At 41.4% G+C, this 14,696-nt stretch overlaps 1 protein-coding gene across 1 annotated transcript in view; it reads right to left on the bottom strand.

The window, feature by feature from the left end:
- Window positions 1-2,657: 2,657 nt before the first annotated feature.
- LOC104164212 (zinc finger MIZ domain-containing protein 1-like) overlaps window positions 2,658-14,696 on the bottom strand; it is a gene marked incomplete at its 5' end in the record, with an annotated part of 34,367 nt that continues 22,328 nt past the window's right edge. Inside the window, 3 exon segments of the mRNA XM_009703473.1 lie at window positions 2,658-3,070; window positions 6,686-6,934; window positions 12,772-12,935. Of these exon segments, the coding sequence (XP_009701775.1) occupies window positions 2,963-3,070; window positions 6,686-6,934; window positions 12,772-12,935 (521 nt within the window).

Genomic DNA, 14,696 nt, shown 5'->3' with positions numbered 1-14,696 from the left:
AAAAAAAAAAAAAAACCCAAACTCTAAGGGCATAAAGTCAGTTTATCGTTAGCCCCTCCCGCAAATGACTTCAATACCTATATAAACAATGCAGCAAAAATACAGGGGGAAACTACTACAGTAAAATGGCTACAAAACACATCTGTAACTGAAGAATGGTCTTTCCTAGGAATCGTGTGATAGCAGCACCACACCACAACCATATTACCATGTATTACACCAAGGTATCGTTAATATTCTGCAGAGATCCTCTACAGGTTGTCAAGCCTACATAAGAAAAAAGACACTTCTAAGCAGAATAAAATATACTATACTGTTTCCCACCCCCACCCACCAACATCCCCAAGTGTTACTGAGCCCCAGTTTCAGAGACTGGAGCACCAATATAGTGATATAAATATGGTACGTTCCATACTTGCTGCTTGCCTTAGTGCATCTTTACCTGTTCAAACAGCTGGTTCTAGGTGTTCTGCTCACTTGGGCAAACGAACAAAATCTCTGCCACTACCAGCCCACATCACCCACAGTCAGTGAACATCAGTCAGTCAGTTGGGGTTTGGTTTTTTTTTTTTTTTTTACCCTGGGCAATCACTCATTATGTTTCCACGACAGAGCTGGGCCCTGATTGTCCAGGTACTGCCTGATGTATCAATTCATTCATCACATAAATGGATATGAAATTTGGGCTAATTTATCAAAAGAAAATGGGGGGGGAAAGAAGAAAAAAAAACAACTCCCTTATTCTGTTAAAGAACCCTCAATTTTCTTTTTTAAAAAAGGACCCATATTTTTCTTCAGACAAGGTATTTAAAAACACCAGCAAAAGTATAACCAGATCATGAAAATGTTGAATATTATCAAAGACAATACTAAAATATTCACAAAGATATTTACAATAGCAATTCTTAAAATAATTGATTTTGCATAATGAACAGCGCCTTTCTTAAAAAAACTTGAAACAGGAAAAATATAAGTGTGGGACCATCTCTACATAATATGTTTGACAGATTCAAAACTCCTACTGGAAAACAAAAGAACTAAACCGCCGTTTCCTTTAATATCTACAGCAAGGTGCTGCTGACTAGCATATATATATCATGACGCATGTACAGCAGTAGTGGGAAACGTTAACAAAAAGAGCAAAATAAAAAAAAACCACGAAGAATTTACAAATATGACTTTGGTGATGAAAGCAAATCCAGAATCGTAAGCACAGAGCATGCCATTTACAGCATTGCAAACTAATCACAGAGGGCTAGGAAGCTATCTAGTCAAACCGACAGGAACAAACAAAATTTTGCCTGGCACTTCAGTTTAAAATGTATTGTGGCGAGCAAACAAAGGGTGTTTGATTGAATTTGGGATGAAGAAAAGGAGTAGGGTCAAATATGCTTCAGTAACAAAAAGAAACGAAACCAATAACCGTACAGAGGGCAAAAGCTGAAATGTTGCACCACAAGGGCAAAGTTGGCACACATGCACTTCTTACACAGCTACTGTACATCATTTATAAGAGAGAGAGAGAGACAAAGAGCACAGAAATGGGCACAGAAGCAACAGGAAGCTCATGCAGGAGCAGCAGCCACATGAGAAGCACAGATCACAGGGGCAAGACAGTGATTGTGGCAGCAGGGTCTCTTGAGGGCAGTAGCAATCTACCAACAGTTACTTATTCTCCCCATGCCTGGTCCTTCAGGAGAAAGAGCTCATCCCGGCAGCCAAGTTTAAAATAAAAGAAACTGGAGGAGGAGAAAAGAAAAAGGCTGAATTATCTATAACAGTCACGAAAATGGAACGCACAGCAAAACAAAAATGAAGCTGCAAGACATCTGTCCAATGCCAATGCCCCTTCTCAAGTCGATTATTAAAAATAATTATGCAGAAAGTGATGTTACTCTCCCTCCATCCTGCAATGATTTCCTGGCTGCCTTCAACCCAGCTTGCCTTACTATGTATTGTGCAGAACAGACAGTGACACAAACGCTTGCGGCACTGAAGGCTGTAGGTAATAATCAGGAACAGTTTGGTTCGCATCCCCCCTCCCTCTCTTTTCCATTCCACATGGCATACATGGCAAAAAGATCTACTACAGCAATCTCAACAGCTGGATGTTAGTGCAGCCACAAATGGTACTGATCTGAAACCAAAACCACAAAAAAAAAAATCCCTAAGTATCACAAACATTTTTTTTTTTTTATTTTTCCTGGGTGTTTCCAATCTGTGTGTTTGGCCAGAGGAATCCTCTGCAAAGAGGTGGTTAAGATTCCTGTGCTTGCAGAAATACCAACACCCATGGCCGAAGCCTGAAGATTCTCAGGACTCCATTACTGAAGTCACATTAGCTGAACTACTGGCTCCCTCTGATGGGCCTGTATGTCTTCCCTATCTTTGCCACCTGACTGTAGGATTTGTGCTTTTTTGAGCTTTGTACATCTTTCTCTTTTCTTGTGTGGCCAGGACAATCACCCCAATGCAAACCTGTGGCTGGAAGGGGGCAGAGTGGAAGTGGGGTGGAGGGAGATACAGTTTCAAAAAAAATGGAAGAACACACGTTGGAAGGACACTCTGAGACGGGTGAATTAAAGACAGTTCCATTTTGTTGCCTCTTCTTCCCTTGCCAAGATACTTCACACTATGTTTATCACAGAACTCTCTCTCTAGAGGATGAACAACAAATGGGCTTTCCAATAGCTGCACAACTGTCTATGCTTCTTTGTCATGTGTAGCACAGCAGACTCGGAGATTACTGCATTTATTTATTTTTTGTATTTTTTTTCTCCCGTCACTTTCGCAGTCTTTGAAGCTGACAAAAGCAGTTCTGAGATGAAGAAAGCAGGGAGTGCACCATTGGATCAAGTTGTGAGATTTTTTTCTTCTCTTGTGGAAAAGGAGTGTCAAGATTCCTCGCTGTGCAGCCACACACGTGTGAACAAGTGAAAGGGATGGGAGAATACATATGGTTTCAGTTGTTCTCAAAGAGAGACAGAAGGTCGTCATTGCTATTGCTTGGCAAATCAGGAGGGTCCAGGTACGAAAGCAGCTCATCTGGATTTGTGAGTTCTGGAAGCAGCTATAAAATACAAAGATAAAAAGAAAATTACAGATAACAGAAACACAATTGAGAAAGGGATTAACCACCACACATTCCTGGAAATTGGTTTTCATGTGTATATATTCAAATAAATTGGAAGGCAGTGACACAAACCTCACACCCTAAGATGATCCAGTATCCACTTGTTTGTGAAAGTCTGTATTACTCAGTTTTCACCCGTGAATTACATTACAATCTCATTTAGAGTTTCCAAATCAACCTCCCCATCACAATGTTCCTCGATAAACAAAGTCTATTTCCTGGTTAGTGATGCTGACAAAAACTTCTCGATAAATGCTCATTATGTATGTTGGCTTCATATAAAATACTGAATAAAAACTTGAAACATGCATATTTGAGCTTTAAGGGAGATCAACAAAGACTGGTCTGACTTGCGCAGGTCAGTGTGATGATCACCCGAAGCCTGCATCCCTAAAGAAAGAGGCAGCCTTGTCCTTTCCTCACCCCTCAGCCACCCCCTAATCCCTCTGTGCGCTCATGTAAGCTCTGGGTCAGGGTTAAAACCAGCCCAGAAAGGAAAAAAAAAAAAGAAAAAAAAACCTGGGGAGGAGTACGGGGAGAGAAGTGGCAAGGCAGATGGGCGAGTCCTCTTCCTTTCTGTGGCAGTGAGTTTACAGTGGTTGGAAGTACTTACTCAACTACAGCATTACATGCAATTCCAGACATTTTAAAGGGTCAGAGGCGTAACACCCCATCTGACAGGAGATGCACTAATCTACACAACATTTTAAAGTATCAAAAGGAATAGCTGTGGGGGGTTTATTCATATTTTTATTAATACTGTGTTTCAAACAGAAAATTTTGTTTTTCCAACCATCACTTTTTGATCTGACAGATAACAAGCAAATCATAATGCCTGGGTTATGTACCAGGCAATGTTTTCTGCTTTATTCTGCATCTCGCCTTATCCTAGTCAAAAGTAAAAGTGTCATATATAAAAGATGGCAGGGAAGAGTTTGTAATAAACTCCCTTTATATTCAGTGTTGTGTTAAAGGAAGACAGAAAAATATGGACTGCTTTAACAAACTTAATAGTAGGTATAAGAAATTCATTTTAAGTTGTCCTATGTTTTCAAATACTATAAAACCAAAAGCTTGACTGCATCACATTTAGCATGCAAATATTCTATTTATATGCTTCTATTACTCCTATGCAAATGCAGCTTTGCATTCTAATGTTATACAGATGAACATATTTTTCAATAAGCTAAACACAAAATGCAGAAAGAAGTTTATTACTTCCTAAGCATTTTGAAAAAAGAAAATGCAGTGTCAAGTTTACATAAACAGAATCTCCCAGAAAGAATGCGTTTCTTAAAATACCACCTCCTTTTATTCATGGTAAAAATCCTATTGTCATAGTACTAGACTAAAGATATAAGGCTTTTAAATGTATTTCACCTGCTGTAGTAACTTTTTATGAATATCTAGTACAGAAGCCCAAAAGAAAACTGCAGCCCCACCAAACGTGTAGAAAGTAAATAATGGTTGAATTTGTCCTATGATTTTACAACTCAGTTCTTAAAAATTTAACATAATATCTCAAGACTCATTATTGTATATAGGGGATTTAAAAAAAAATTTTTTTTAGAAAGCTGAAAGTTTTAAACAATATGCTCAGTATCTCTGAAGATGAAGTCGTCTAAGTTTTGACGGTGACCTTGGCTTGCCTTGGTCAGAGGGGCCAGGCAGCAGAGCCTGCCTCGCGCCCAGCTGGTGTGAAAAGCAGAGACCTCAGAAAGGACTTGCCTGGAGCTTAGGGTGCTGTGCTGAGGCAGAGCTTGGAGACAGAGGAGCACCAGGGGCTGCGAGGGGGCAGAACGGGAACGTACTAGACCTAGGGGCAGGATTTGGAGAGGTGCACCCGGTCCTCTTGAAGTGAACACTTGAGAGGTCTAACCAGTCATTTGAGTCTTATGCCTCTGGTGTCTGAGGTACCAATGCAGATCACCCATATCTATAGCTGTATCTGTATGACGTATATCCTTTAACCCAGGTTACACCTTAGACTGCATCATGCTGAAGTCCTAAAGAATTAATGTGACTGTGTCAGCAGGGAGTGGACCAAGTTGCCCATGGTACAGTCCTGTTTGGTTTCCTGCATGGGACTTTATTCAGCCTGGTTCCATAACACAGCTGCTGAAAGTTAAACCCATTAAAATAATCCATCATTGAGCTCACAGATATTTCAAAGAATTATATTCCCCATGCTGTACGGCACTTGCTTTCTCATTTAGCTAAAATAATTTCAGCCTCCCGTTAAGAATCCAGCATGCCTCCATCAGTGATGACCACGGTACTGTGATAAACGTGCAGGTTTTTCTACCTTGCTTTTCACTAAGGAATTAGTGCCTGACCCACAACAGCATACTTTATGTTTCTTAAATATTTGAAGAAAAAAAATATTACATTTCTCTTTCACCTATTAATATTGCTCATACATGGCCCTTAAGGATTCAGAACTCTAACTGCCACATGAACTACCTGTGTTGTGTGAAACAGCAGCACTCTGGTTCAGATAGAAGTTACTCCACTGAGCACTGTTCCTGTAACTGGAGCATCCATCTCTCCTCTAACCCCTTCCCTCCCCTCTGTGAGGCTACCTGCCAGCACAGTGCTCGTGTGTGACAGGGAAGACATAAGTATACAGCAACAGTAAATACAGATATAAATTCAAGGCACAGAGGTGAACGTCTCTCTAAGAAAATTACACTGTGCAGCAGCAGACTTTGGAACAGACAGAAGATACACATACAGGAATGCATGACTCAAACAAAAATCCAGTCCTAGAGCTAAGGAATTTATATTTCAGGACGTAGGTGGTTAACCAGACAGATACCTCAGATAATTCACTTCCAACTCCACTGAATGGATGGTAAGAGATGGAAGATTACTTTTGGCCTTAAAACTAGGTTTATCTTTCTTTAGTTGTAAGCTGCCTCCCAAAGTGGCTAAGGAGGCAGAAGACGTCCTTGTTGTTTATTTTCCTATGTGGTGTACCAGGAGGAAGAACTTGTGCTGCTGAGCCACCCGCATGAGCAGGTATGGATGGGCAGGGCCTGGTTTTGGGAGCAGGGACAGTGCCACAGGGTGGGCCAGCACAGATCCCCCTCCCACTGGCCAGGGCACACTGCAGGGCTCAGCATGCGGCTCACTTGGCACAGCTCTGCCACAGTCAGAACCACACACAGCTGCATCCTTCCTCTTACTCAGGCACTGCGATGGCTTCAGAGACGAGATGAGTATGCAAGAGCCCCCATCCAGCAACAAGGGGGAAGGGAGGAGATGGCTCCCAGCCTGGTGCCTGAACTGCCATCTGAAGAAGTGCCTGCCTTGGAGCTAGGAAGAGGCTACGGCTTGCACATCACACAGCTGCTCAAACCAGAACCATTCTCCCAGCAAGCCAGGAGCACCCTGTCACCTCGGCTGCAGCACCTGCACCCATGTACCAAAGCATGAAAGGATGACATGTGCTGTTGAAGCGGCTCCCCATCCCCGCACCCCCCCACACCCTCCCGCCGCGATGCGAAGCACACGCTATGGCAGGCAGATGATAGTATGACACAGACTTACATCCAGCGAGGGCTCCGGCATGTCGGGTGCTCCCTGTCCACCAGCCTGACCCTCTAAGGCTGAGGAGGGATTAAAGGTCAGGTCACTGTGTGGATGGTTGCTAGAAGCGGCCGGGGGCGGCTGCCGGGACTGCTGGGTAGGAGGCCCGCTGTGATGTAATGGCTGCCCTGACTGGCTGCTGGGGTGAGGGACGTGCAAACCTTGCTGCATGGAAGTATGGGACTGATCAGTGCTGCCGGGATGAGGGATCTGCGGAGGAGGAAAAAAGCAGGAAAAGAAAGTGAGGCCACAAGGTACAGTGCTCGCGGTGCCTGACTCTGTAACTGCATGTTACAAAAAGAAATAACTTAAATAAATTTAAAAAAAGACATACACACACAAAAAAAAATAAATCAAAAAAACACCCCAAAAAAAGAAATAAAAAAAGCGCAATTGGAAAAGAAAACTCCATATCCCAATGCCGGAGGAAGTGTTTTAGCTTTTTTGAAGGTTATCTGCAAGGGGGAGAGAAACACATTGGATTTGTGCTGTTGGTTTGCTTCCTTGTGATGTGGGAAACTGCACTTGAAGATGCAAAGTAATGAACCCCAAAGAGGAGGGAAGGAGGCTTATGGGTGCTGCTCAGCATTAGCAAGGCAGATGCTTTTGCCCTAAAAAATTCCATGGATGAATGAAGAATTTGTTGAATAACAATCCCTACGCCAGGAAACTGATTAACCGAGAAAATGCACCATTTCTGCTCAGCTCCCTTACTGGGTAGCTTCCTGACACCGCTGCCTATTTGTGTTTCAGCTCATTACAAACATCTTGCAAACACCAGCCCTTCCCCACTCCTCCTCTCCTTTTCTTTTCAGAATGCAACACGCCTTTTAAGGGCTGAAGATTTTCCTCACTGATGTTCATGAGTTCTGATGGTTGACAAAAAAACAAGTCAGCTCTGCTAGCGAGTTGCCGTAGGTGGCTGCATTATCTGCTGACTGCAAAGTGCAATGCATTAGCTTAAACTAAGATAATGAGTACACTTGTATTTTGTATTCATGCCACGGATAAGTTCTCTAGCAAAAGCTTAGTATTTTTTATGTTTTCCATGGGGAATAAACTACCAAACCACATGCATCTTCCAAACCCTGTTATGGAAGAATCAGGGAAAATTCTTCCTCACATGACAGAGAAGCAACAGAAATGCACAAGCCCAGTTCTTCCTTCTGCTGCATGTCACATTTAATGCTAGTGGATTCTTTGAGGCTTGACTTTGGTGCCATGACAAAGTAGTATCTGAGTGCTTCAGAATCAGATGTCTCGTGTTAATTGGGTATATGGAGAAACAAAAAATGTAAACATTTTTTGAGGAATGCTACATATTGCCACAAAGTGGAGCTGAAATAAAAGAACAGATACATAAAACAGCATGAAATTCATCCAGCCAAGCCAACAGAAACCAGCAAAATGCTATGTCAGCATTGACCCTTTCATGTCACAGGAAACTGCAAGGTTATTTTAACCTTAGTCTTCAGTTTTGGAAAGCAAAAGGGAGGTTATTACAAAACTTAATTAAAATGTTCCCACAAAATTTAAAAAAAATTACAGAAATAAGCGTTTAAAAAAAATACATTTCACCACTCTCATGAAAACTGAAACCTGAATACTGATCCATTGGGACAGTCATACTCGGCTACACGGAGGTTAATTTTCAATACTTTAGTAGTATGAAGGTTGGTGGAAATAAGCAGGATTGTATCTGCAACACCGCATTTGGGTCTCTTTCCCATATGAGAGTTTAAAGTAACTGTTAAACAGTCCTGATACACACTATTCTCTCCATTATGGTCACAGTTTGACTTCTTGAAAAGTATTCTGCAACATTATTGTTGTCACATTAGGGGTAAACTTGTACAAAATCTGCGCACGGACCACACCTTAATGGAAATGAACCTGCAGCCTAAAAACTTTGCAAAAACCCCAGTGAAAGTAGATGTCTATCGAAGTAGTACTGTTTCCTTCTTCGTTCACTGAGGACACGTGCAACAAAATGTGGAAATTAAGAAAGCTTAATAATAACAAAAAGTAGAAAGCAATTTAAGACAGTGTTGCTAAAGTGGGAAAGCAGTTTCCAGAAAAAACCAAACAGGATTATGTTGAATAGTCTCTTAAATTTATCCCTGAATGCACAAAGCAAAAGTCATACTGGCAAGTTTATATCGATAATTATTTACACCAAGAGGCATTTGTATGTTCTCAGACATATTTCAAAACAAATATGCAGGTTAGAAGTTCTACATTATGTTTATATAGCCATGCATTTTATATATATCAATATTTAGTTGATAAAGCAGTTTCCTGGGCCCCAAGAGAATGTTGGATAGGGAGTAATTGTTCATTGTAAGACTGTAGGCCACCATAATCTTAAACAGCCATTGCGGGTTCAAAATCCATATGACTTAGGCCACAGACTCCACCAGCCTACCTGTGAGAAAGCAAAATGCTCAGGACTTCAACATTTTTCTATTTGCATTCAGCTAACTAATTATAAGTTTGCCATGGTACAAAAACATTCTAAGCAATACGCTTTGTGTATATTCAGCTTACATCTGCAACTCCCATCATTTTATTTTAAAAACACTAATCCACACTATGACACAGAGTCTAGCAAAGTTGCTTTTGCTTACATAGCAAGACAATTCCAGAATTGTTTTTAGAAGCATAAACTCTGGCACTCTTAAAACATTTACAATCTATAAAAGAAAAGCTTATAGACATATATATATATATAGACACGACGACATCTTCAGCTTGATGGCACAAAACAACACAACTCTTTGTAAGTCAACAGTGACCTCTAGGAGTGCCGAGATGTATAGCTGTAGAGCAACAGGACCGGCCAGCTGCAGAACAATATTCCTTTCATCTCAGGAGAAAATTGATAGCAAAAAAAAAAAAATCAGCAGGTTAAGTCGATGGTTTATATCTCTCTCCATTACTGGGGTCATAGTTTTAGCAACTCTTTTGCTGGGTTACCTGGCAGAACCACTGAAAGATGCCAACCTGCCCTGCTGCTGTTCTCAGCCACTTTGCCCATCCATGCTTTTGTCATCAGGTGCATCCTTGCAGACATGCAGTGAACTCAACTGGGGAGCTGATATGGATCAAAGCTAAACTCCCCCCACACCACTTCTGAATTAGTTTTCAATTACATCAGTACTCGGATCCACATGACCTCATGGCTGCAATAACACTTATGATGGTGAAAGAGAGAGGAAAAGTGAAAACAGAAACAACAGCAATGACTTTTTACAGCAGCACCAGCTCGTATCACCTCACTGTGTATATGACACTATGGTGTGACCATCCATTGCTCAGTCATGCACCCCTCCTTACACTCTCTGCAATAAGCACTAAGCTAGAGCTAACTCTGAATTCACTTTTGTCTAAAACTTGTTTACAATTTCTTAAAACAAACATGATGTGATTGTGGCAGGTATTTTGTAGCAATCTTGCACTGGTGTAGAAGCATCTGTTCTGTAGTTCTCACAACACTTTACACTGGGGAAGAAGTATTACTTCTAGAGTCATGTTTCAGGTCTTTATTTTTTATTCTTCCACAGGAGTGGAACAGTACTGTTGAGAGAAGGTAGTTCTGATGATCCAGCCCTGGTTACCCAGCCCTACCTACACTGGGCAAACACATCTGCATTTCCTGGAGTGACCTATGGAGTATGTCTGGAGGGATCAACTCTCTCTGCTTACCATTATATAAGGGTCACCACACAAATCTTCATAATAGGAAAATTAGGAACTTCATTAGCAGCATTCAGCTCTGATTAGAGACAGACCTTAGGTCTAAAAGAAACAAACATCTGATCCTGACTCACCTTGTAAACATGAAACAGTCAAAGGAAACAGTAGATGAAAACAAAATACACCTTAAATGTGTAAAAAGGAAAGACAGAAAGCCAGACAAGAGCACAGGCAATATCTTAAAACCTTAGTTCAATTACACAATGTGACTTATAGTTATTTTCGTACAGAGACGTCTGTCCAAAGACACTCAGCTACACCATCTAGAAATGTGTTAATAGCATGCATTTCTTTAAAAGCAGTAATTTTAAAGCTGCTTTTCCTAAGTGTCTGCTACAGACAAACAGTTCATTTTTGAGAGAGAAGAAATGAAGAAGAAGAAAAAGACAAAAATAAGCAAGCAGAGACTTTATAATACTGAAAAGCTGTGTGGGAGCACTAACAGTCCTCCAGTGCGGACTAAAGATTGCATGGCCACATGGACAAGGTCAATCTAATTCCCTTGTGCTAACAGACCTGAAAACTGATCCTCGTTAGACAAAATCAGCCACTGACACAAACTAGGTGGAACCTCCTTTAGTGCCACTTCCCATTCCCGAACAGTATAGCTTGCATATCATGATAGATGAGGGAGAAGTAAGGCAAAGGTTTACTTTAACTGCCAGGGAGCATAAGCAAGTATCGGATTTGCTACAAGACCCGCCCACAGAACCAAAAAATCTATTAACACTTGCCCAAATACCCTCTTACAGCTCTGTAACATGCACAGCCCTCAGCAACTTTCACCTTTGCTGTATCAGCTGCAAGCAGTCCCATTTTCAGAAAGTCACAAATTCTTCACTTTCATATTCAACCACTTCATATCCTACCACTTCAGAAATTTCACTGGGTCAACTACTATTGCAAAGGTACAGCAGTTAGCTGAAGAAGTCAAGAGGTAGGTGTCAGGTAATGGGAAGCAAAGAATAATTCCCTGTGGCTTCAATTGAAAGGAAAGCAGCTATGAGTGGTTCAGGTTGGTAGTATTTCTCATCACTACTATAGTCTAATACTGTATGGTTCGTTCTGATGCAGGTAATTCAGAGTGCTCTTTAAGCTGAGTATGTGGAATTTGCCAATGTAAAATTAAGTTTACATTGTTTGTTCTGTCCTTTATTAGCCTGTAAAGTGGTAAAGTTGTTACGGCTTCTAGACTTCCTTTGCAGACAGTCTTGTTACTTGGGCTCTGTCCCAGCTATACTAAGAACTCACCACTCTCTTCCTGTTTCTCACCATCCTCCTGGAAAACCCACTGCCAGCTAGAGGAGACATTGACTGCGTAGGCTTTTGCCAAGCATCTGCTACCACATTTCCTCGCTACACTCTGAAATGGTACTTTCTAGTATTCACTAAAGACATGGCACAGATGACTTGTCAAGTTAAACATCCTTCCTGTGCAGTAACAGCACACTATAAAGCCCCTGCCTTGCAACTTAAATGAACATAAAAGGATGTATACACAACACCCCTACACAGAGTTAAAATATATGACTAGCCCTGCCTGAGAGCTAAATGCTGCTGGTAGCTTTTCTATCACCTAGCTGCTGCAGCGCTGCATTTTCTGGAGATATATAAAGTTCTGTACATAAAACTCAGTGCTCTGAGCAAGCTGCTTTTCCAATGCACAGTTCTACCTCTCCCTCTGAGACCCAAGGAACCTCCATTTTTCAGTCCCTTACACTGATACACTCTCAGACCAGTGGCAGTGTCTCTCCTTGAAATCTACAGGCTTGTCCTATTCCCAACAGCTTAAAGGTGCCTTTCATGCTACTTGGGTAAAATTCCCCCTCAAAATGCTTTGATGCAAATTTTGGCCTCAGGGACAAAGCCAGGGAAGATATTGTCACTGCTTTGAAGTCAGTCAATGTCTTGCTATAACCAGCTGTCTCCTGAAGATGGATATTCACAGACCCTGCTGGCCTAGGGAATGAAGTCTCGTTGTTTTCAGGTGTCAGAGCAAAGCACAATGATTAACACAAGCACACTGAGCCAGGTTGTCTCTTTCAGATAAACAAGCTTAAATGACAATTCAAAAAGCTCAGAAATGCTTCTCCAAAAACTTGTAAAGGCCAGAAACTAAAAATGGCATTTCTGGTTTTTCTGGCATTTCTCAGGACTATTCTATTTCACAAACTTCCAAAGTGACGAATCCACAAAAAGCAAAGGTAGTTCACAAGGCAAGTCCATCAGCTGGATGAGAGCTCCTTATCCCCACACAAAAGAAAATCTATGTGTGCCACACCATTACTTACAGATTCCTGCATGGGGTGACTGAGAGGTTTGTCGAGAGCTGCCATGCTGCTTGGCATGTCTGGGGGATGTGACAGCTGTGGCCCATGCATGAAGTCATTCATAGACGTGCCACCAGGATTTCCATGTGGGAAGTCAAAATTGCCATGACCTTGGTAACTGTTGCCTAAAAGAGAAACAGATGTGATATGAAAGAAACTATTTCCCAACATCGATCTCTCACAGTATCTTGTAAAAGCTGTGCGGTGTGGCATCCTCCCTGCACTGCACAGGGCAACTGCAACACTGTGACAACGCCGCGCTCCCCACTGCTGGAGCGAGCTGGAGGAACAGGAAGGAAAAAATGCCGCTCTTTCAAATACTGGCTGCTGTAATAATTCATGTACGTGTTGCAACTAATTAAAACTGCTGACATTTTGAAGACTATTGTCAAGTCACCACGTAAACTAACCATGTCAAGAAGTGAAGGGGATATTAAATTCTAAGGAATATTTGCATCTGGAAGCATCTCAGTGCAACTAAGACTGAATGCCCAAGTCCAAAATTATTTATAGGACACCTGTGTTATTTACAGCTATGCTTCTATGCACTCAGTAAGATTCCAGCATTGCTTCAGTTTCTGATGATGCTAATTGACAGAGCTGTATCAGGAAGATGCCACAGCACCAGTTCATACCACAGCATCTATTTTACCTCTTCTTCTGCAGTATAAACAGGCAACTTTCATTAAAATAGCGCAGAAGAAGCCTTCATGTCTAACTGGGGTTTGTGATGTAATTCCCCTTGCTCCCACAAAACCTAATAAAATTCACTTGACTGTCTGCAAATACAAGATCAGTTTTCCCCTCTTGGAGCTATTCTTCTCATTTTCAGAGTTACAAACTGGCTGCCTGTAGCCTGTGTTTCAGCATGCAGATATGCACGCTCGTAATGAAAACCTAGTGACTTTATGAAATCCACTTAACTTCAGCCTGAAACAATATTCTCCAAAGCACCAAAAGTTCACACCAGTTTGGAATAAATGATCTGGATTTAGCCCCACATCTCCCATCTAGCAACAAGCCTGGAGTCCCCTGCTGATCTGCACGATAAGTACTGCATGGCCATCATCGGAATGTTTATATCTGTCACACCTCAGCGCAGTGATCTTCACTTGAAATCTAAAGCAAGCATATATCCCAATACAGGGATTTTACTCTCCCTTTTTTTTCTGTCCAGATCCCTCTGTTAACACTTCTGACTGAGATCCCAACTCTGGTGGCTTATTTGCTATGAACAGCAAAAACTGAACTAAAGCCACTCAGCTATTTCATACAAGCAACTGAATTGGATGGTACTGAGCTCTGAAATAACAGAATAGCTTTGGAGCTTGCACAGAGAGCCTGCAGTTCGTCAGCTGAAGTACAGCAGCTTTAAATGTTCAAGTCAAGAAGAGAGTTTGACAAACTGAAGTAGCAGCATCATTTGCTCTTCAGCACAGCTTCACAAGCAGAAATTTAATCTCAGAGGAATAGAAGTCATTAGCCATCTAAGAGTATTCCTCAAAGAAGCTAGGACTTTGATCTATCATGTAAATACTGCAGAGCCTAACTAATTCTCATTTTGTTAATCTGCAAACTGGATGAGTCTCACAGAACACAGCTGGTCTTGCCTTGCTTCTCAGGAATGATTTAGTAGCAGGGAGCTGAAATAAGGTCTTGTATTACTGAGTACTTGTTATATTTGCAAATTAAACTTCAGTATGCTTACTGTCAAACCCAAATAAACAAACATAAATCACAGTAGTAATACTACTACTACTTTCCTCTACAGTACTGTTAATCAGAGGACATCACCTAATTCTAAACACTAAGTTTCAGTGCACATATTGATGGAGAATGAAGATGAAAGGCAGTAAGCCCAGGGATTCACAGCCATACAGCAGCAT

This window comes from Cariama cristata, unplaced genomic scaffold (assembly GCF_000690535.1).
Source record: "Cariama cristata isolate BGI_N322 unplaced genomic scaffold, ASM69053v1 scaffold15497, whole genome shotgun sequence".
NCBI lineage: Eukaryota > Metazoa > Chordata > Aves > Cariamiformes > Cariamidae > Cariama > Cariama cristata.
The sequence above is the reverse complement of the archived record's forward strand: the minus strand, read 5'-3'. Positions and strand labels throughout refer to the sequence as shown.